We start from the raw sequence: 24,399 nt of genomic DNA, 5'->3' as shown, positions 1-24,399 counted from the left end.
TGGACATTAGGAGGAATTTCTTTTGCCAGAGAGCAGGGAACCTGTGGATTTCATTGCCAAAGGTGGCTGTGGACACCAAGACTTTACATATATTCAGGGCAGAGGTTGACAGGAGTCTTGATTGATCAGGGCATGAAGGGTTATGGGGATAAGGAAAGAGATGGGGCCGACAGAGAAAACGGATCAGCCATGATGAAATAGCAGAGCAGACTCGAGAGGCAAAATGGCCTAATTCTGCTCCTATATCTTATGGTCTTATGGGTTATTGTTGTGGTACCATTCAACCATTTTTCAATCTTTTTTTCTATATGCTGATTAGTCATCACCTTTGATTCAGTCAACCACAGTGGTGTCATCAGCACATGAAATTATGGCATTGGAGTTGTGCTTAGCCAGTCATAAGTATAAAGCGAATAGAGCAGGGGGCTAAGCACACAGCCTTCTATTGCAGCTGTGCTGATGGTGATTGTGGAGACGTTGTTGCCAATCAGTTTTGACGAGTCTGCAAGTGAGAAAATTGAGGATCCAGTTGCACAAAGAGGTATGAGGGCCCAGGTCTTGGAGCTTAGTGATTAGTTTTGAGGAGTGATAGTGTTGAATGCCGAGCTGTATTCAATGAAGAGCATCCTGATATATGCATTTTCATTGTCCAAATTATCCAGAGCCAGTGAAATGGCTTGAAAATGTGGCCATCTGAAAAGTACTTAGCATGTTTACACATACTTAATGTTATGTTATATATTATCCAGAAACTTTACCTTTGGTGCCTTGTTTGACTTCAGCAAACGGACAGTGTCCCCCTGTTCGGCCACTTTCATATACAAATCCATCGGGGTTGTGGATATTTCACAGTTATTAGCTGACATTTTCTCTAAAACTGGTTACTTAATGGCCTGTGCACCTGTAAAAAAAGCCAGATTATAAACGCCTGCAAGATTACCCATACCCAGAGCTCTACACCCACATGAGTAGCCAGGTTCACGGCCTTTACCTACGTCCAGGTTCAAGCTGGTTCTCGGATCTCTGTGCCCTCATCCACAGCTATAAAGAAGATGATCGTCTGCCCTCGCCCCTTCCTCTTATCCTTCGTCTCTCACTCTCCCGGGCACACAGCCCACCCTCGCCACTTTCTCTTCTCTCTTTTCCCTCCCGGGATCTCGGACAGGCGATCTTTCCTTCTTCTCCTCCTCCTCTCCTGTGGCCCTCCCGCAGTCCAAGTCCAGGGTCCTCATCCGATCCTCTCCCTCATTCCCCCTTGCCCGGACCCCATGCAGCCCAATTCCCGGCCCTCACCTTCCCTCCCCGTCGGTTGCATCAGCAATGAGCTGACGCCCCGACGCCCACACGGTGTTCCGTCTCCACAGCAGCTGCAGCGCTCCCGGGCTTGTCTCTGCGGCTCTTCCTCCCTTCCTGTCTTTCCACCACGCTCAGGCTTCGCGAAACGCTTCTCCCCTTCCTTCAGCTACAGCCGGGAACACGGGGTAAGCGACACACACAAAAATGCTGGAGGAGCTCAGAAGAGTAAGGCTGCTTAACCAGCGCCGGAACGAAATGAAAGTGCGTTGTGACGGGGGAATCATGAATGGTACGGACTAAAGGCGGGGCCTTATTCTAGTGGGGTTTCCAACTCAAATTGTCTTTTTAGTGTTGTTGTACGTGTTAATCGGCTCGATATATATTTCTCAGGGTAGGAAGAAATGGAAGAAAGGAAGTCCTTTTATTCATAGTTATCCATTTTAAGAAGAATTATCCGGTAAGTGTTCTATTCAGTTTCAAAGTGACAAGTGTCAGCATGAGTAGGTCCCCACTGTCAGCGAGCAAGCGATTCGTTGTTGTGGACTACAGTATTTCATTCAAAAATGTTTCTATAGCTTTTCATGTTATAAAATTGTTGTACCTTTACTTGTTGACTGGAACTAGTTCTCTGTCCTTTAAGATTTTTTTTAAGTTTATGGACTCTGGACTTAACTAAAACAAACTTGTAAGTTTGATTAATCAATCTTAACCGAGTTTCTTTCCATTGTGATTGACTGATCCCTGAGTGTTTCTTATCGTTACTGATATTCTTAAAGCTCTTTATGTTCAGTTTCAACCATTGTTTCTAGTAGGGATCTGAGTCCCAGAAGTCCTCACAGTTTAAAAATAAATTCCTTATTTTCTTCATCTTGGGAATGTATCTATGTATACATTACCAATTTTATGTAATTAGCTGCTTTGCTGAGTGTAAAGAGCTCTTGGAAAATGTTAAGAGGACTCTCATTACTGATTTGACTTTAGAGTCACAGAAGAGTATAGCACAGAAACAGGCACTTCGGCCCATCTAGTTCATGTCAAAACATTTAAACTGCCTGCTCCCATTGACCTGTACCAGAACTATATCTCTCTTGCACCTGCCATCCATGTACCTGTCCAAACTTTGCTACAACATTGAATTTGAGCTCACATGTGTCACTTGTTCTGGCAACTCATTCCACACTCTCAGTAACCCTCTGAATGAAGAACTTTCCCCTTATGTTCCCCTTAAACTTTTCACCTTTCACCTCTAGCCCATGATGTCTGGTGTCATCCCCATCTACCCAGTGGCAAAAGCCTGCTTGCATTTACCGTATCTATACCTCTCATAATTTTGTATACCTTTGTCAAATATCCTCTCAATCTTCTATGTTCCAAGGAATAAAGTCCTAACTTAATTGATCTTTACTTATAACTCAGCTCCTCCAGACCCGGCAACATCCTTGTAAATTTTCTATGTACACTTTCAACCTTATGTGCATCTTTCCTGCAGGTAGGTGACCAAAACTGCATACAGTACTCCAAATTAGGCATCACCAACGTGTTATACAACTTCAACATAACATCCCATCCCCTGTACTCAATACATTGATTTATGAAGGCCACTATGCCAAAAGCTTTCCTTACAACCCTGATGTCACTTTCAATGAATTATGGATGTCTATTCCCAGATCCCTTTGTTCTACCACATTCCACAGTGCCCAACCATTCACTGTGTAAGACCTACCCTGGTTGGTTCTACCAAAGTGCAAACCTTACACTTGTCTGTGTTAAATTCCATCTGCCATTTTCAACCGATTTTTCCAGTTGATCCAGATCCCTCTGCAAACCATGATATCCTATCTTGCTGTCCACTACACCTCCGATCTTGGTGTCATCTGCAAATTTGCTGATATATGTATTGATGTATTGGAATATCCATGCATTTGAATTTCATGTATTGACCCCATGGACGATGCTCTTTCTGTAAGCAAGCTGGTCAAATTATGATACAGATGTGGCCTATCCAATAAATCATATAAATTTAGTATTTATGTAAGATCATTAATTTTTAAAAAGGAGGTGTCCCTGCAACCCTACTGATCTGTAATTCTCCTTCTCTTTTGGCTCAAAGCATACAATCTTTTTTGTCATTTAATGTTATTTGATATGCAGATCTCCCTCCATATTAAATCAAATTCACATACTTTTAATCTCTTCTGCATAATTTTGAACCCCTTTCCCAAATCCAAATCACATCTATATACTTACATATATTTAACACACTTCTGTTGTTTTGAATATGATAAGGCAGAGCTGATTATAACCTTCAGATAAAGTAGACAAAGAGAATAATTACCAAGAATATAGATGTAAATTTAAAGTTCTGTTGCAGTAGCAAAAGGGTGCAATTGTGGGATTTTCAATATAAAAAGCTATTTACTAGGTCAAGTAAAAAATATACGGTAACTTGACAGTAAAAAATTGACAGTGTGTGTGCATTTAACCTGTTTGAATATCATTACATTTCCTGCCGGGGATTATAATGCATGAATTATATGATCATTGAGTTGTTATTTCTTGACACAATCAGACACACTAATCTATCTTTAATCATGTCCCAAACTTTATCATGTAAAACTCAAAATATTTACGTTTCAATACTTTTGAAATGTTTTTTGTAGCATTTTATTAGGACACATTTTAGAAATCTGCATTTGCAATAACCATAGTAATAACCATAGTACTTTTTCAATGTACCTCTTGTACCTCTTTCTCTTCCCGCCCCTCCCCTCCCCCCCCCCCAGTTACAAGCAGGTTCCAGTTTCACAGACATCCATAAGCAAAATCCCTTGTTAATATGGAGGTAAGGTTAATGAATTGTGCTGATGAGAAAGAATTAACATGAGAGTGTATTTGTTGTCTCCCCCTGCCTAGTTACAATAGTGTGGAATCAGGATGTCCCACACTCAGCTGCTGGCTCTGATATTTGTAACTTTATTTAACAGGGCATCATCGAACTCAAAACCGTACAGCATGAGCAATACACACGAAGTGCTGGAGGAACTCAGCAGGTCAATCAGCACCTATGGAAGGAAATAAACAGTTGTCATTTTGGGTTAGGGCCCTTCATCAGGATTGGAAAGGAAGGGGGCAGAAGCCAGAATAAAAAGGTGGGGAGAGGGAGAGGACGACAAGCTGGCAGGTGGTAAATGAGCACTGATGATGGGAAAGGTAGGTGGCTGGGGCAGGTGTGAAGAAAGGGAATGATGTAAGAAGCTAGAAGGTGATAGGTAGAAGAGGTAAAGGGGTGAAGAAGAAGGAATCTGAAAGGAGAGGACAATGGACCATGGAATAAATGGAAGGAGGTGGGGAACCGCCAGGAGGTGATGGGCAGGTCACGCATGAGGGCAAGGGAGGGGAAGAGAAGAGGTGAGAGAGCCACTAGAATGAGGGAAAGCCAAGTGCAGGTGGGTGAGTGGGGGAAACAGAGGGAATGGTTGCTGGAAGTTAGAGAAATTTATGTTCATGTCATCAGGAATATGATGTGTTGCTCCTCCATCCTACATTTGGCCTCATCATGGCTGTAGAGGAGGCCATATACAGCCATGTAGGTGTGGGAATTCAGAGTAGAATTAAAATGGGTGGTCATCAAGAGATGCTATTAACTTTTCTCCATTGCATCCTAATCCTATGCCTTCTATAATTTGGCATTTATGTGCTGGGAAGTAGGCTGTATCTACCCTATCAACGCTTCTCATGGTTTTACATTCTTTTATCAGGTCATCCCTTAGCATCCAATGCTACAGAGAAAATATTAATGTTTGTCCAGTATCTTATTAAATAGTTAATAAACTGTATTCCAGGCAGCATCTGGGGAAGCTCTTCAGCTCCCTCTTCAAAGACTCCACACCTTCCATGTGAAGGGGCACACAGCACTCCAAATGTGCCCAAACTAAAGTTTTATATAACTACAACATGACTTTCCCTTCTTTTATACCCTGATTGATGAAGACAAGTATATCATAATCCTTCTTTCTCATTCTATTTAGCAGTGTTGCCACTTTTACAGAACCTTGAAGTTGTACCCCAAGATCCCTCTGTGTATCAATTGTAGGGTCCTGCTCTTTCCTCTGCACATTCCCCTTCTATTTGACCTCACAAAGTGCAACACCTCACACTGCTTCAGAATAAACACCATCCCTGCCTACATGCCATCTGCTCTATATGCTGCTGAATCCTTTAACAAGCTATTTATAGTTCCACTAATTTTTGTGTTGGAGTCAGCCCACCTGCATGTTCATCCAGATCATTGATATAACTCAAACAACACAGGTCTGATCACTGATCTTTGTGGAGTACAACTAGTCGCAGATCTCCAGTTAGTGACAGTCCTCGTCCCCACTAATTCTGAATGCAATTTATCAAGCCTCCAAGGATTCCATGTGCCTTAATTTTTTGGATCAACCAACATGAGGGACCTCATTGAAAACTTTACTAACGTCCACATATACAAAATCTGCTACCCTACTCTCGTCAATCATGTTTGTCACCTCCTCAAAAAAACTCATCTGGTTTGTAAGGCATGACCTCTCCTGCACAAGTCCATACTGACTATTGCACAAGCATCAATGAAAACAACTCTTGTCAATTTCCAAAGCAATTCTTTTAAGTGGCTTCCCATGGTGAATTCTGACAACTGTTTGTTTCCCTTCGTAGATGCTGCCTGACCTGTGTTTTGTGTATATTGCTATGCTGCACTCTTCTGTGATACCCTACTAAATAACATAACATACATCAAAACCAGCCACTGTGTGTGGGACGTGATAACTAGGCAGAGGGAGACAATAAACAAATCTAAATGTCAATTGGCTCTTGTCAACACTGTTCATTGGCAACGGTGAGATGATAGTGCCTGATTACAGTGGAAAAAAAACATGTAAACTATTTTTTTTCTATCTGGTTCTTATTTGAGTATAATAATTGTCACGTACCCCGTGACGGGGATAAAGAACCAGCAGAGATGGAGAACACTTTGGAGTCTCGTATTGCTATAAACTAATAATATTTATTAGTAACTACGCAATAAAGTAATATAAATGTAGATAAACCAAACAGGTTAGCAATGATTATATATAAAAATAAGTGTGGAATATATATATATGAAAAAACCAAGCTTCTTTAAGTCTAGAGGTAAAAAGATACAGTTTTACGATGTTGAGTAAAGTTCAGTTCAGTTCGTGGTATTTAGTTGAGTAGTGATGGAGAGAGAGAGAGAGAGAGAGTGAGTTGAGCCCTCAGGTGAGCTGATGCCGTCGATCTTCTCGTCGTCCTCCGAAATCCTTTACAAGTCACCGACTGTGACTTTAACCAGGGGGACTGGTCTTCCTGTGGTGGAGCTATCACCCCGGCAAGGGTGGACACATAGACAACTCCCCACCAGTCAACCCCTTCTTTACCGTTGGAATGGCAATTTGGATCGATCCGCCTGATCGATCTCCAAAATCCACTTTCTCTGCGGGCACCACAATGCTCATTCAGTGTCCAGATCATGTGTCCTGAGGTCTGTATCATCTGACCTCTCATTTATTTCACCAGGCTGAGCATCACCTGTCATTCAAAGAGTCCCTCTCTCCTTTGTCTGTAAAGGAGTGCAAGCAGGCAACATGTCCTTGAAAGTAACATCAACGATCTGCCTTTGGTCACCATAGCAACCTTCGAGCTGCTCGGTGCTGTCTCCAACTCCAAACTCAGTAGAAATCCAAAGTTACTTCCAATGCCTTAAAGTGACAGTCCAACCGTTAATCTTCGTCTCTCTCTCTCTCTCTCTTTTCAGAAGCAACATAGCGGTGGTAAATAACTCTGTCTCTCTCTCTCCTTTCGAAACAAACTATCAATGATGAATGTCTCTCTCCGTCTCTCTTCAAACAGTTAATATGGGCACTCCTGGATCCCCTCACACTCCCCTTCCTCAAGGAAAAAGAATTGTCGAAGACGATTTTTTTAAAATGTCCATCACAGGGTTTTAAACAATACAGGGAAAAAAAACATCAGATGACAAAGCAAAAATGGTTACAGTTTTCAACTTAATATCTGGATAACTAATCAGCTATAACATTGTCAGTACCTTTTACATGTTTGATTTTTAAGTCACCTTCCTGCAATACTAGACTCCAATTTAACAACCTTCTATTCTTATCCTTCATTTTATTTAGAAACACCAACGGATTATAACCCATGCAAACCACAAGTGGTCTCTGAGCAACAGAAAGGTTTTGAGGTCTCTGATCATAGGCCTTAAAATGTTGTAAAGCCAGAATAAGTGCTAGTAATTCCTTTTCAACAGTTGAATAATGCTAAATCTATTTTTGCTTCGGCAGCCTTTCTGGACATGCGCCGAGTCACTGCGCAAATGGGATAAACCTGTGAGTCCATGGGCGGGGCCTCAATGCTGGCAGCCTGGCTTGTCAATCTTACTGCTGGGTACACCTCTCCGCCGGCGAGGTCATTACCGAGTAAGACCTCCCATCGGTAGTTCGGGCCTCACCCCGATCGTGACCGGTCCGGAGACCAAGTTGCTTTTTAGGTGTATCTGGTATATATTAAAGTTCTTTGAGAAATAAGCTACTGGGTGTTCAATGTCATTCACTCCCTTCTGTAACAGTACTGCCCCAGCAGCTTCGTCACTAACACCTGTTGTTGTAGAAAATGGCTTCGAGAAATCCGGTGCTTTGAGCACAGGATGGTTTTCAAACGTTCGAATGCCTCCTGGCAAGGGTCACTCCATTCAAATCTTTCACTCTTCCCTAGGAGTTTTGTTAGGGGGAGAGCAATGTCAGCAAAGTTCTTACATAATTTTCTATAATACCCAACCATTCCTAAAACCCTTCTTAAAGCTTTCTTGTCGGTCAGAACAGGAACTTCAGCAATCCCTTGAACCTTTGCCTGTACAGGAGCCATTTGGCCTTGGTCCACCACATAACCCAGATATGTGACTGTGGCATGGCCAAACTTACTTTTAGCGAGGTTCACAGTAAGATTGGCCTTAGAAAGTCTATCAAACAGTTTCTCTACAGCTGCAATATGCTCCTCCCATGTGTCATTCCAGACCACTAAATCAGTGATATGAACTCCTGTGCTTTCTAACCCTCCAATCACAGAATTGATCATTATTCTTTGAAATGTTTCTAGAGGATTTTTCATCCCAAGGTGTAAAGCATTGTATTCATACAGTCTAGACGGTGTCACAAATGTTGATATCTCTTTAACTCTCTCTGTTAAAGGAACACCCCGGTATCCTTTTAACAAATCAATCTTAATAAGGTATTTGGCCTTCCCCACTCTATCAATACCGTCATCCATTTTCTTTCTTTATTCTTTCTTGTTTCTAATTTCTTGTTCAACCATTTTACTTTTCTCAAAGTTCACTCTGTGAAGATGCCATTTCATAGGCTGGACTAAATTCATAATGATGTCATGCATTGCACCTGTGTACCATTTCAAAACACCAATTAGTACTTTTACTTGTTTTTTCGGCTTTGGGTCCAACTGGTGGACCTTATAAGTAATATTTTTCAAAACAATGGATTTCTGACATCTTGGTGCGTCTAGATTCAATGAGTAAACATGTTTTTCCATTCCATTATCAGATTTCACGATTCCATTTTGTACTCCAATAATTCTCACAGCTGCAATTTCAGTAAACAAGTGTCTTATTTTGACTCGACCGTTTTGTAAACTTTCCTTAGCGAAGTCACAAAACTTGCTAAACCCCTTCCAGAATTCTCTGAGTAGGTCAAAGGTCCTTTTGGCCTGTAACTGAACACAGGTTCCAACAAATTACCCTTCACTGCCTTCTGAATCGCATCTCCACCACTAAATAAGAAGAGGGGAACCCCCTCGTTCCAATTTTCCTCATTTCTTACACAATGACATCCACCTAAAGGCATACTGTAAGCCATGTTTAAAATTTCAGCCTTGTAACCTTTCAAAACCACCACGTGACTTGCAGGCACTGTGGCTGGTCTCCACCTCCTTCATCAACACCCCATCTTTAAGGTAATATCCCACTGACTCTCTCTGAACCTCCTCTCCTGTGAGAGCCATCTCCCCTAAAGTCACCATTTCAGAATCTTGCTTCTGTTCCTTGATACATTCCTTTCTCAACAAAGACAAACTTTTCTTATACACCTTACCCTTATCAGCTGTACTACCTTCTGTCCTGCTGAAATCTGGAAGGTAGAAAGGTCTCTGACACATCATAATTTAAACCTTTGGTCTTGCTATAGGCCTCAACAGAAACTTTGCACATCAGCTGAATTGCTGAAACACTCTTATCTTGGAGAGCTGTCAACATGCCTCCATTGTTTACCAAATTCTGCATCATAATCAGGCTGGTGAGAATATGAAAGAGGCCAAACAATCTTTTTATCAACTTTCTCTGACTTTCACTATGCCTTGCTTCCATCACAGTACACTGAATAACAGCATGACCTTGCAAGTGCATACTTCCAAATGTCCAAACAAAATCCAACAAACTAGCGCATCCTGTCACAGCAGGCCTTTGTCCTGTAAGCAGGGTCAAAGGTTGCGCAACCAATCCAACCTTTTCCAGCACTTTATCCAAAAGTCCAGGAACAGCACTTTTGCCATTATTTTCAACAACACTGACCTCACCAGGTTTTAAAACACAGTCTACTACAAATGACTGAGAATCCTCACATTCCACTGGTACCAAGTCCATCTGACACAAAAGGACTGCATTCCCTTTCAACCAAGTCAGGCACCTTAGACCTTATCTGAGCCTCAACATAAGGTTCAGTACCCTGTGAATCCACAGGTACTTCAACAACCTGAACACAGGCAATCGGGACAGCTGCCTCTTCTAGGCCTTCATCACTTGTCCCAGTTTCAAATTCAAGGTCATCTCGAACCTCCCAGCTATTCTCTGGCCAACTTCCTTCTGGAGTAAACTCAACCTCGTGGGTTAAAACTTCTTCGTCTGCTTTCTTATCAAACCCCTTCAGGATAGGGGCATCCTCTGCCACTGGGTATGCCCTTACCTCATCAGGAGCTCAACTTTTAAATTCATCACACAAAACTAGCCCTTCCGAGCTGTAAGAATCATCAGGGTCCGACTCTAAACCTCTTTGCTGCAACCTCTCCCTTTTAAACTGTCTCTGCCTTTCTGCCACGTGATCTTCACATTGCTCTTCACTCCCTCTCGAGCTGTCTCTGTCTTTCTGCCTCTTCTCTCTGTTTCTCTGCCTCTCTGGCCTCTCTCTCGAGCTGTTTTAATTTCAATTCATGCTCCCTCTTCAATATTTCCAACAGAAGCTGAAGCTCATCCTCAGTAGGTTCATCTTCCACGAACACCTCTAACACCTCCTCATTAAATGTTCCCTTATCTATATAATATTCAACTATTTTTCTTTGAATTTCTACCTTACTCACACCCTTCTCAATTCTCAATTCTTTAGCAATGTCCCGCAACTCATACTTTTTAGCAAACTTCAAAGTCACCAGGTCTGGTGATTTCAGAAAGTCTCTAACATCCATTTCTGCTGTTTTTCCACACAACCAAATCAAAAGTCCAAATTCAAAAGGGATTTTCCCCAATCAATTCAAACCAGCCTCCCGACCAATTTGTTCATATCGCGGACGCAGGCCCCAATTGCTATGTCACGTACCCCGTGACGGGGATAAAGAACCAGCAGAGATGGAAAACACTTTGGAGTCTCATATTGCTATAAACTAATAATATTTATTAGTAACTACACAATACAGTAATATAAATGTAGATAAATCAAACAGGTTAGCAATGATTATATATAAAAGTAAGTGTGGAATATATATGTATGAAAAAACCAAGCTTCTTTAAGTCTAGAGGTAAAAAGATACAGTTTTACGATGTTGAGTAAAGTTCAGTTCAGTTCGTGGTATTTAGTTGAGTAGTGATGGAGAGAGAGAGAGAGAGAGAGTGAGTTGAGCCCTCGGGTGAGCTGATGCCGTCGATCTTCTCGTCGTCCTCCGAAATCCTTTACAAGTCACCGACTGTGACTTTAACCGGGGGACCGGTCTTCCTGTGGTGGAGCTATCACCCCGGCAAGGGTGGACACATAGACAACTCCCCACCAGTCAACCCCTTCTTTACCGTTGGAATGGCAATTTGGATCGATCCGCCTGATCGATCCTCCAAAACCCACTTTCTGTGCGGGCACCACAATGCTCATTCAGTGTCCAGATCATGTGTCCTGAGGTCTGTATAATCCGACCTCTCATTTATTTCACCAGGCTGAGCATCGCCTGTCATTCAAAGAGTCCCTCTCTCCTTTGTCTGTAAAGGAGTGCAAGCAGGCAACATGTCCTTGAAAGTAACATCAACAACCAGCCTTTGGTCACCATAGCAACCTTCGAGCTGCTCGGTGCTGTCTCCAACTCCAAACTCAGTAAAAATCCAAAGTTACTTCCAATGCCTTAAAGTGACAGTCCAACCGTTAATCTTCGTCTCTCTCTCTCTCTTTTCAGAAGCAACATAGCGGTGGTAAATAACTCTGTCTCTCTCTCTCCTTTCGAAACAAACTATCAATGATGAATGTCTCTCTCCGTCTCTCTTCAAACAGTTAATAGGGGCACTGCAGGATCCCCTCACATAATTTTTATGGAAGCTCATTCATATGCATGAATGTCCAGAAATATTAATCACATACTTTTCTAATTTACAAAACCATATGCTTCTAGGTGATTTAAATTTTATCCTGCATTTTTGGCCCTAAAAAAACTTCCTCTAGATGAAGGAACTAAAGATTGCTGGTGCTGGGATCTGAAGCAGCAAATAGATTCCTCTCCTCCCACAATTGCTGCACAACCATCTTGAGTTCTTCCAGCAGATTGTTTGTTTTCCCTGGAATGATGCTGGACATGTAAGTCTATTTTCATGTGGCTTATTCCATTCTCCCTTTTTGGAATATATTTAAATAGATTCCAATCTTCTCACCTTCATTATTTTCACATACATTCAGTTGACATCTACTTTTGATTTTATCTTGGTGCCAAGAGAATATAGCCCATCTTTGTATATGACCCTGTCACGATACAACTTTTAGATGTTGTTCCAGTAGGAATACTGAACCACAATTACCTGAAATCATCTCGATGAACTTCCAATTGCATATTTACAAAAGGGAGAGAATCCATGTTTTAAAAATATATGATAACCTTTTGGAGAATAAGTGCCACATACTTTTGAAAAGTAAATAAAAGTTGAAATTTACATTATACTATCTAAGGGTGTAATTTACTTCTTTCAATTTATGAAAATGTTTCACCTGCAGGAACATCCAACGTCCTCGCAGACAGAACTGTGTGCAGATTCTTTCCATTGCATAATGTGACATGAATTCGCTGGTTGCTTATGACTCCTCAGATTCAGAGTCAGAGAATGACAAAAGTGAAGAAATCAAGTACACTCGGGACAAAGATAATTTTGCTCATTCTAACTTTGAACTTCAATCTGTATTTCCAACTACCTCAAGAATGGAAACATCAGGATGTGGTCATCAGGTAAAAATGGCCTCAACTGGTAGCAATGTGGATTGCAGTTTGAATAGTACACAGAATTTTGCACAGCGACACTTTGGTGTAACTTCCAGACCAGCAGTGATGACTCTAAATGATGAGTCTTGCTTCCAGGTTTCTAAAGGTGTCCATGAAAATTCACTGCCTCTGGTGCAGAAATCTGGCAGAACTGGAAAGATGATCCCTTCAGCTCAGAAAAGATTACTTCAAGATTCAATGACTGGAACTCAAAATATTAAACCTTATGTACCCAAGCGATTGAGGGAGAAAGAAGCTGCATGTAATAAAAGCAACAAACTTCAAGAAAGCAGAGACATTTTGGACACTGGGATAGATTGTACTGCACCAGCAGAATACCAGTTAGGTCTGCTAAGCAAAGTTTCAGACTTCATAAAGCCCTATTTGGAGAGCCAACACAAGACCTCAAAAATCCCTAAACACTTGGTGTTTCAGATGTCTCAGCATAGTGGACCAGTTACCACAATACAGTGGTGTCCGGTGGAACAACACAGCCATTTACTGCTCTCTGCCTCCATGGATAAGTCAATAAAGGTAGTGCACCTTCTGATGTATTTAGGGAATAAATGCTGGTATTATTAGGTGATTTAAAAAGTTGTTTACATCTTTTTATTGAGTAAAAGTTGTTAAATTTTTTTGTGTAATTGCTAGCTAATAGGAATTGAAATATGGGATTTGATTGTTTTTCTCTTTTGAATCTCTTTGCACTGCTTTCAAGATCCTATCAAATGTTCTTTTGTTGAGTGACAGTTATAGTATTTGTTGACTATTCACCAGTATAATTGTTAAAGCAGATGTTTTAATTGTTCCTGGTTATGGTACAGACATTGCTTCTCACAAATCTATTAATTACATGACTAAAGTAAAGCCCCTTTCACAGTACTTGGAGGTATTTTCCCAAAATAAGCACAATTTATAGGCAGAGCTGATGCTGGCTGATTCATAAGAGGGGAAAAAAGTCACTCATGGACTCTATTTACAATGATTTAGCATTATAAGGATTAGTGTTGATAACCAAGTGGGTTTGGCTCGGTAAAGGTTTGCAAATTATTCTCTAAATTCCTAACTTAGACTGCATAAGTATAGAGGGGAAGAAATACACTATATTACATTAATTTGTCTCAATTAAATGGAACTGAGTTTCAATAAAATGCAAATTAAGGCTATTCTGCTATAATTAAGGTATAATTTAGAGCTCTTAAAATATTGACTACTTGTCACATTAAACAATAGCTGGCCCTTAGCATTTTGCTCTTTAGCTGAAAGTGAACACTAGATTGATTAAAGAAAGTATAATGAAAATATAATGAAATTGGTCAGCTACAAAGTTTGAAGATTTCTGTGTACAGTTGAAATAAACCAGACAATAAACACAGGATTCCCCAGATGCTACAAATCCTGAGCACCATATGTTGGAGGAACTCATCAGGTCAGGCAGCGTCTATGGAAATTAATAAACAGTCGACGTTTCAGGCCGAGATCTGTCTTCAGGACTGGCACTGAAGGGGGAAAATACCAGAATGAAATGGTGGAGGAGGGAAAGAGGACTATCCAGAAGGTGATAGGTGAAGCCAGGTGGATGTGAAAGCTAAAGGGCTGGAGAAGAAGGAATCTTATTAGAGAGGAGAGTGGACATGGGAGAAAGGGAAGGATGAGGGTCACCAGGGGGAAGGGATAGGCAGGTGAGGAGAAGAGGTAAGAGGCCAGAATAGAAGCAGAGGGAAGGAGGAGAGGAAAAAATTATCAGAAGAAGAAATCAATATTCATCAAGTAGGAGGCTTCCTAGAAGGAATATGAAGTGTTTCTCCTCCATCCTGAGAGCAGTCTCATCGTGGCAAAAGAGGATGCCATGGACTGGCATGTCAGAAGGAGAATGGGGATAGGAATTAAAAGGTTGGCCACTGAGAAACACTTGGCAAATAGAGAGGAGGTGCTCGACAAAGTGGTCCCCCAGTTTACGTCGAGTGTATCCCTAATGTAAGGGAAACCATATTGGGAGCACTGGTTACAATGGACAACCCCACTTTCCTGGACATCTGTGCTCACCCCATCTTACCGCTACCTTAACGGTGATAGAGTTTCTCTTGTCCTCACCCCATGAACCTCCGCATCCAGTGCATCTCTCTCTGCAACTTCCACCACCTTCAACGGGATCCAACCACCAAACACACCTTTAACCCCTCCCCATCCGCTTCCCACAGGGATTGCTTCCTCCGAGATTCCCTGAACCATTCGTCCCTACCCACTAATCTCCCTCCTGAAACATATCGCAGCAAGCAACAGAAATGCCACACCTACTCATTCATCTTACCTCCACTCAGGTCCCCAAACAATCCTGGCAGGAGAGGCAACATTTCACCTGCAAATCTGTTGGGGTTGTCCGTATTTTTTTTTCTCCCTTCCCCTTCCCCTTCCCCTTCCCCTTCCCCTTCCCCTTCCCCTTCCCCGTGTTTCTTTTCCCACTCTGGCCACGTACATCTTCTCTTCAGCTGCCTGTCACTTCCCCCAGTGCTCCTCCTTCATCCTGTTCTCCCATGGTCCATTCTCCTCTCCTATCAGATTCCTTCATCTCCAGCCCTTTATCTTTTTCACCCACCTGGCTTTAGTTATCACTTTCTAGTTGTCCTCATTCCCCTCCTCCACCCTTTTTATTCTGATGTCTTCCTTTCCAGTCCTGATGAAGAGTCTCAGTCCGAAACATCATTTCCATAGATGCTGTCTGACCTGCTGAGTTCCTCCAGCATTTAGTGTGTGTTGCTATGAGGCAGATAACTTTCTATTTGAAGGGATGCAAATGATGTTAATTGTCTTCCTAATCCCTGATACATTTAAAGCTGCACTTTTAGTTTGCAATATAGACTTGTTTAAAAGTTGTTGAACTCTCAAGAATTGAAATGGGCTGTGATAAACTTAAAAGCAAAACCCTGACAATAATGACAATCTAAAATACTGTAAGCAGGATGTGCTGATGATATTCAGGCAGGTAGGCCACATTGTGGAGAGAGAAAAACTTCAAGCTACAAGATGGTGATTTTTCATCAGAACTGACTAGTTCTGACACAGCCTATAAAATGTCTCTTTATCAGCTCAGTTTTCCCTCTAGAGACTAATCTGTTGAAGATTTCCAGTATATTCTGACTTTATTCACTTTTATATTTCCACACTTTAGTTTTGGATGACTTTTTAAATATTTATTGCCATGAACTTCAATGAGTACTAATTTTTCATTTATGTTAATTATATTTGATGTGAATTTTAAAATTATTGAATCAATTCTATTTTATCTATGGTCTCATATCATCAAAATTTTATTTCAATATCGAGCTCATTTTTATAAAAAGAAGGACAGTATGCTTGCCAGTGTTTATTAAACCTATTAGTATGCTACTAGATTTTGCAGGGAAACATTAACAGTTACTTGACATATTATTAACAATTCTCTGACATTAAATATACCTTTGAACCATATCTCCACATGTTGCTTGGAATGCACTGTGGGGCTGGAACCCTTCTGGAACCTAGAGAGGCTGTACAGTTTTTTTCCTGCAGTTCCCCAGGATATACATTGGGAATGTCCTCGAATAATTCAGCTTAGACTTGTTGCAGGTGATACACCCATTGGTTTCATTGGAATGCAATATCATTTAAAGTAAGTTTTAAGAATTAGGAACTTCTGGGGAAAAAATGTTTCTGTGTAACAGAAACTATAACAATTGGATTGTCCTGGATAGAACATGCCAGTGTGATGCTGTGGTTAACTGATACCTGCCACTGCCTGAGCAGGAGGCAGAGGCTATCTCTCCACCCTAGAGTGCTGCCATGTAGTCCACATGATAATTCAGTGACATCCCATCCTGTTTTTTCTGTACCAGCCACCTTTCAATTATAGATTCCAACCCCTCAAAATGAACTAGCTCGTATTTACTGGCATTGAATTCTTGCATTTTTCAATCTCTATTGCGTTTCAGGATTTTGTACAATATTATATGAAAACCTTGGAACTATTTTTTCTAGGCATTTATCAGAGACAACTGAATCAATTGACACAATGAACTTCACCTATCATAGAAAGGTTACACTTGTGAGACATCACACTCATTTACAATCTCCCTGAGAAACTGCCTCTTACTTTTGTTCTGTTCCTTCCTTTTTAAGCCATTCGCATTCCAACTTGCTTCACTTTCCATGTCATGCCCCTTAAGTTTCTTTAGATTTATCTATGTCCAACCATTTTTTGAAGGAAAACTCTATTTAATCATTAAAACACGTGTTCCAATCAGACACATCTGATGTTGAGATGAGCTGCTGCTTTTAAGAACATTGGAAATTGTTGGGCACTTCTAGCAATATGAGATGACCAGTATATTTATTTTGTTTTTTAACTTTTGCAAACTTTCTAGTTAGATAAATATTTAATAAATAGTATTGGCGTGTGTGTTGGTGCGTGGCCAAGTGGTTAAGGCGTTGGTCTAGTGATCTGAAGGTTACTAGTTCGAGCGTCAGCTGAGGCAGCATGTTGTGTCCTTGAGCAAGGCACTTAACCACACATTGCTCTGCGATGACACTGGTGCCAAGCTGTATCGGCCCTAGTGCCCTTCCCTTGGACAACATTGGTGGCGTGAAGAGGGGAGACTTGCAGCATGGGCAACTGTCAGGGTTCCATACAACCTTGCCCAGGCCTGCGCCCTGGAGACCTTCACAAGACTAACGAATGCCACCTTCTACCCACCATCTGGAATCCTTTGTGCTTCTCCAAAGGGGCTTCTGTATCCAGGGGTGAGCCCCACTGACTTATGCATTATAATTGGATTTCACACATCAATCATATTTGTCAATTGCTCGAAGTAATTATATAAAATATTACAGTCTCCCAGCATTAAAAGATTCTGATGAAAGACTAAAACTGCCAGAAGAAAATGCCTTTCAAACTTCTGGTGTTTGAAAACCAGTATCAGAATCAGAATCTGAATCAGGTTTATTATCACCGGCATGTGACATAAAATTTGTTAATTTAGCAGCAACAGTTCAGTGCAATACATAATCTAGAAGAGAAAAAAAAAGTAATAAATAAATTAAAAATAATAAACAAGTAAATCAATTACAGTGTAAGTATATTGAATAGATTAAAAAAATGTGCAAAAAAACAGAAATAATATATTAAAATGTCCCAAGGATTCAATGTCCATTTAGGAATCGGATGGCAGAGGGGAAGAAGCTGTTCCTGAATCGCTGAGTGTGTGCCTTCAGGCTTCTGTACCTCCTACCTGATGGTAACAGTGAGAAAAAGGCATGCCCTGGGTGCTGGAGGTCATTTACTCTTAATCCACAGTTTAGTGTGCTTGGAACTGCATTTTCACCATTTATCTTGCGAACTTTTTAGAATCATAGATTTGATGTGGCACAAAAGGAGTCCTTTTGGTAATCTTGTCCGTGTGGGATTTTTATAAAATGGTCCAGTCAGTTCCAATCTCTTTCTTTCCTATTGGGCTTGCAAATTTCCCTCAAGTGCCGATCCAACTATAGAAAGTCCTGGATGACTTTGTTCTCCAGAACTCTGCAAGCAGTGAGTTTCCAAAAGCAAAATTTGTTTTTCTCAAATTTGTCCAGAATGTTTTCCTCATTACATTAAATCTGTAACTCTTAACCTATTTGCTTTCTATTTATTCTTTCTAAAACTATCATCTATTGAAATTTCCTCAGTCTTTGTTTCAAATTCTTGCTTCAATTCTAACCTTGTATCTGAAATCCTTCATCCCAAAAACCTTTGTAATAAACCTCTGCAACTTCACCTCTTTCCTAAATTGATCAGAATTGGGCACTGCTCCAGCTGAGATCTAACCGATGTTTTATAGAGGTTCAAAACAACCTCCCTTCTTCTACCTGTTTCTAGCCGTGAAATCCTGTGTCCTATTTTTTTTCAACTGAAATCTCTCCCAACATGTCTAAGTAAGTATCAAAGACCAATTCACATAACATTAAGCTGGCTTTGTTCCTATGCACCTACTGTAGCATGTGGTCTATATTGTATCTCCTTGGTCAATGTACATCACTTCACACCATCTGTACTAAATTCGGTCCACCATTTTCCTGCCCATCTTTGAATGGCCAGACTTGCACCTGGTTTCACTTATTGCCACCCTTATGCAGAACCTTGAATTTAAAATTCTTGTCCATGTTTTCAAATCTGTCTATGATCACCTTTCCCTTCTCTTGTAATCTTGTCCATCTCTCTAGCATCAAAACAGCTGCAAACTTATTCTGGTCTTTTTATTCTCCTTTATTTCATTGCTTCCCTATTGGCAGCTGTCTTGGCCTTAAGTTTTGGAATTTCCCCATTATTCATTTTTACCTTGCTCAGCCTTCTCCATCTTTAAGGCAGTCCTTAAGACATTCACCAAACTTTTGAATATCTTCTGTAAATAGTATAGTGTCAGTTTGTTATGAGTCCTGTAAAGCATCTTCATATGTTGGCTTTGTAAAGTTGCTAGGTAAGGGTTAATAGTAGTTACTGTTGCACTTTGTTTTACAAAGGAACTCCTGCAAGTTTATGCATTGTTCATGTTGGGTTGTAGGTATTTGTTCTGTCCTCATTTCTGAGCATCAATACCTGTATCAGTTATGGTTTCTTGTCACCAGATGTCTCTGTGGTACAAATTTTGAGATCGTTCAGCAGATTTCATGTACATAGACATACATTTATCACCTGGCTGTGCAATAAAATTGATTAATTAGTTAACTTACTAAAATCCCAAAAGATATTGGAACTTTTTAAAAAAAAAAGCTTCTGCTTGTTGCTGCACTGGGAGCACCAGATACGGTATATAAATCTGATAGACTCTCTGGTGAAGAGTTGCCTCAAATGGAAGGACTATTTGCGGCCCTTGACTGGCAATGAGGGACGAGGTGAATGGGTAAGCATAGGATGAGAGGGAAGGTAAACATTTTATATTTGCTCTTGCCTAATGACATTATCTCCGTCAGGCTACGTCCACACTAGACCGGATAAATCCATAACCAAAGCCTTTTCTCTTTGTTTTGACCCTGCGTCCACACTGAAACAGCGTTTTCCTCCCCTAAAACACTCTCCAGAGTGTTTAAATCTGAAAATGCCGGTTGGCCATTGTAGTGTGTACGGGGTAACCAGCTAATTTTTAAAACGCTGTCATGACGTGCCGGAACAAATGGTGGCAGCAGTGTGGCATTTCATTGTTTTCTTGAACGCAACCTCCAACACCACAACAACAATATCTGACAATAGATGTGTAACAGCCTAGTGTAACATTGTATAGAAATACAAGATAACACTGATGCAGACATGTTTTGTACATTTAACAAGGTGCTTTATTAATGCATTGCTTGTGCAAGCATTCAATAGATGCAATTGTCACTTTTGCCCAGTAACTTGTTTTATTGTACATGTTAAATACAGCAAAATAATGCACAACGACGTGGCAAAAGTAAAGGCAAACAAATGAGGTAACAGCAAATTTCACTTTTGCCCAGTAACAAGCCTTATTGCACTTAGTTGTAGCTGTCGTCCCTTTCGTCAGTGAAGAGACTATGGCTGTAGGAAATGTTTCTGGACAAATTTCCTTTTAAGTTTTTCTAGTCTAACTGGACAAACGTGCACCAAGTATACCATTTCCTCTTCGCTTGTTTTCTGTGTCCTGCGCATGCCCAGTAGGAGGAGATTTGCCCAAATATCCGTTTTAATGTCGACGGAGGTATTTTCAAAAACGCCTGGTGTGGATGCCTATCCTTTTTACACAAAACCGGCGTTTTCAAAATTATCCGGTCTAGTGTGGACATAGCCTTAGTATACAGTAAAGATGAAATAAGCTTAGTAGCATTGTATTTCATTGATCAGTTTCATGCAATTTCATTGATCAGTTTCACCTGAGACTTTTTGATACCCAGTGCTGACATTATTCATCAGTGGTTTCCTTTCATGTGAATCAGAGATGGAGGGAAATTATCAGTGTGCTTTATCATAAATTGCTTGTTTCCATTAAGCAAAAGGTTAATAACCACATGCTTTTAGAAACAAAACATACTGGAGATGCTGATGAATGGTCATCAGACTAAAATGTTACTTCGATTTTTTTTCCACTCTAGAGATGTTCCTGAATTCCTGATTACTTCTATTATTTTCTGTTTTTATTTCGTTTTTCTAGCATCTGCAGTATTTTGATTTCACACAAATTCACACAATATCCATGCAGCAAGTAGCTAGGATTTGAATGAGCAGGTAGAAATGGGTTCAATATGTTTTAAAAAATTAATTCATGAAGTAAGTATTTCACTGACACAGCCACTGTATATTGAGATTGTAGTGGTAAATGGTCCCTTGATGACTGACAAAGGCACATCTACCTTGATAAGAAGTTCCAGAATTTTTGTTCTAATGATAATGAAGGAACAACAAAACATTTCCAAGACAAGATGGTGTTCAAATTGAAGAGGAATTTACAGAAAGCCCTCTCATGTCTGCTTTCCTTATCTTTCTAGGTCAGGGGTTCCCAACCATCTTTTTTTATGCCATGGACCAATCCCTGGTCTAGATGATAGAGATTACAGACTTGATGAGCGGTGTCAAAAACATTGGTGATTTGTAACACCAATTGGTAACCAATTGTAACCCCTTGGTAACATCCACCTGGCTGTCAAATTTACTTGGTCCATTTCTGACACCTCTCTCCCCTTTCTCGAGCTCCCTGTCTTCATCTCTGGAGACAGCCTATCTAATGATACCTTTTATAAACCAACTAACTCTCACATCTATCTGGACTATACCTCTTCACAACCTGTCACTTGCAAAAATGCCATTCCCTTTTCTCAGTTCCTCTGTCTCTGCCACATCTGCTGTCAGGATGAGGCTTTTCATTCCAGAGCAACTGAGATGTGTTCCTTCTTCAAAGGAGGGGACCTGCCATCCTCCACCATTAATGCTGTCCTCACCTGCATCTCTTCCATTTTGTACATCTGCGCTCACCCCATCCTCCGACCACAACACTAGGGATAGGGTTCCTCTTGTCCTCCCACCACCCCACAAACCTCCGCATCCAGCGCGTAATTTTCCATGACTTCTGCCATTTCCATCGAGATTCCACTACCAAGCACATCCTTCCTTCTCTCTTGCCCCCCCACTTTCTGCTTTCCACAAGGTTCGCACCCTTGTCCACTCATCCCTCCCCACTGATCTCTCTCCTGGCACTTATCCTGGCAAACAGAACAAATACCACAGCTGCTCCTACATCTCCTCTCTCACCACCATTCAGGACCGCAAACAGTCCTTCCAACTTCACCTGTGAATCTGTTGGGGCCATCTACCGTATCTGGTGCTCTACGTCACAAAAAGTGGAATTTCCCGATAGCAACCCATTTCAATTCTACTTCCCATTCGTATTCTGACATGTCAGTCCATGGCCTCCTCTACTGCCAAGATGAGGCCACACTAAGGTTGGAGGAGCAACACCTTATATTCCATCTGGTTAGCTTTGAACCTGGTGGCATGAACTTCCGGTAATTGCCGCCCCCCCCCCCTACCGTTTCCATTCTTGTTTACCTCTCACACTTTCTCTTCCTGGTGCTCCTCCCCCTTCCCTTTCTTACATGGTCTTCTGTTCCCTCTTATCACATTCCCCCTTCTCCAACCCTGTATCTATTTCACCAATCAATTTACCAGCTCTTAACTTCACCCCTTCCTGCCCTCCTGGTTTCACCTATCTCCTACTGCCTTGTACTTCTTCCACCCCTCCAACCACCTTTTTATTCTGACTTCTCCCCTATCTTTTCAGTTTTGAAGAAGGGTCTTGGCCCGAAGTGTTGACTGTTTACTCTTTTCCATAGATGCTGCCTGGCCTGCTGAGTTCCTCTTTATATTTGTGTGTGTGATTTTCTCGTATTAGTATTTTGCTATTGGTGCTTTGCATGCTCTGGTGTTTAAAATGGTGGAGTGGGAACTGTTTAAACAGCTACTTTATCCTGGATCCTTTTGAGTTTCTTATGTTTTTGTAGCTGTACCCATTTGGGCAGATGACCAATGTTCCATCACAGTAATGAAATGCCTTGAAGACACTAGAAATGTTTGGTGATTAGACACATCTTAAAATTCCCAGCCTCTGACTTGTTTTATTGTCACAGTATTGTAGTCAAATTTAAGTGTCTGGCTTGTGATACTGTCATAATGTTGAGAAATTTGGTGATGGTAGTACTGCTGGATGTCAAGGAGAGGGGGTAAATTGTTCATGCCTTTGCTTGTCACCAATGTGCTGCTAATGTTACTTGCCCAATGTTATATTGGCCCAAGTATGAAGGTTCTTGCCTGAGGAGTAGGGAATAGAACTGAACACTGGACAAATATCAGCAAATATCCCCATTTTAATTTATGGTGAAGGAGTAAACACTGAATGTGACAAGATTTAGGCTTAGTCCAGTGTCTTGTAGAACCCCCACAAAAATTTCCTAGCAATGAGATGGTTTGCCCCCACAAACATAGACATTTTTCTTTGTGTAATTATAACGTTCTATGTATTCATTTTTCAGGATTAAGTTGCCTCAGGGAAGACCAGTATTTATTACCTATCAACAATTGCCCTTGAGAAGCTGATGGCAGTTGCTACTTTAAACCACCGCAGTCCTTTAGTGAAGGTACTCCTATGATATCCCACAACATTCTTGTTTCTTGGCAAGCTGGGCTCATTCATCAAACTGATCAAGAAAACGAGTCTTATATTAAATACTGTCAAAATAAAGGTGACACTATTAACATATATGAAGATAGATGGAGGGACAGGTAGTTTTGAGAAAGTAAAGAAGCTACAGAAGGGTAGAGACAGTTTAGGAGAATAAGCAGCGAAGTGGCAGATGGAGAACTGTGTCGGGAAGTGTATGGTCATGCACTTTGGTAGAAGGAATAAAAGGGTTGACTATTTTCTAAATGGAGAGAAAATTCAATAATCTGAGGTGCAAAAGGACTTGGGACTTGGGAGGACTTGCAGGATTCCCTAAAGATTATTTGCAGCTTGAGTCAGTGGTCAAGAAGGCAAATGCGATGCTAACATTCATTTCAAGAGGACTAGAATATAAAAGCAAGGATGTCATGTTGAGGCTTTATAAAGCACTGGTGAGGCCTCACTTGGAATATTGTGAGCAATTTTGGACCCTTTATCTTAGAAAGGATGTGCTGACATGGGAGAAGGTTCAAAGGAGGTTCACAAAAATCATTCCAGTATTGAATAGCTTGTCATATGAACAGCGTTTGATGACTCTGGGCCTGTATTTACTGGAATTCAGATGAATGAGGGGTGACTTCATTGAAACTTAAGGAATGTTGTAAGAGCTGAGTAGAGTGGATGTGGAGAGGATGTTTCCTATGGTGGGGAGTCTAAGACAAGAGGACACAGTCTTAGAATAGAGTGGCATAATTTTTTTAGCCAGGGAGTGGTGAACCTGTGGAATTTGTTGCAGTAGGTGGCTGTGGAGGGCAAGTCATTGGTTATATTTAAGACATAGGTTAATAGATTATTGATT

The 24,399-nt window shown here is 40.9% G+C and overlaps 2 protein-coding genes across 8 annotated transcripts in view; one reads left to right on the top strand and one right to left on the bottom strand.

Annotated features, from left to right (window-relative positions):
* LOC134346019 (tryptophan--tRNA ligase, cytoplasmic) overlaps window positions 1-1,531 on the bottom strand; it is a 36,355-nt gene extending 34,824 nt beyond the window's left edge. The window contains exons 1-2 of one of the 3 annotated variants that reach the window (XM_063047359.1): window positions 1,294-1,531; window positions 759-901 (exon numbers count right to left, since the gene is read on the bottom strand). In XM_063047359.1, the coding sequence (XP_062903429.1) occupies window positions 759-866 (108 nt within the window). In that variant the 5' untranslated portion in view covers window positions 867-901; window positions 1,294-1,531. Of the gene's footprint in view, window positions 1-758; window positions 902-991; window positions 1,247-1,293 lie in introns of those variants that run through there. The other 2 variants (XM_063047360.1, XM_063047361.1) reach the window with 2 other exon arrangements.
* The window catches only part of wdr25 (WD repeat domain 25), a 65,557-nt gene continuing 42,627 nt past the window's right edge, over window positions 1,470-24,399 (top strand). Inside the window, exons 1-4 of one of the 5 annotated variants that reach the window (XM_063047339.1) lie at window positions 1,470-1,585; window positions 1,687-1,753; window positions 4,080-4,138; window positions 12,606-13,401. In XM_063047339.1, the coding sequence (XP_062903409.1) occupies window positions 12,667-13,401 (735 nt within the window). In that variant the 5' untranslated portion in view covers window positions 1,470-1,585; window positions 1,687-1,753; window positions 4,080-4,138; window positions 12,606-12,666. The other 4 variants (XM_063047333.1, XM_063047345.1, XM_063047325.1 and 1 more) reach the window with 4 other exon arrangements.

This window comes from Mobula hypostoma, chromosome 1, assembly GCF_963921235.1.
Source record: "Mobula hypostoma chromosome 1, sMobHyp1.1, whole genome shotgun sequence".
NCBI classification, from domain to species: Eukaryota; Metazoa; Chordata; class Chondrichthyes; order Myliobatiformes; family Myliobatidae; genus Mobula; species Mobula hypostoma.
The sequence above is the reverse complement of the archived record's forward strand: the minus strand, read 5'-3'. Positions and strand labels throughout refer to the sequence as shown.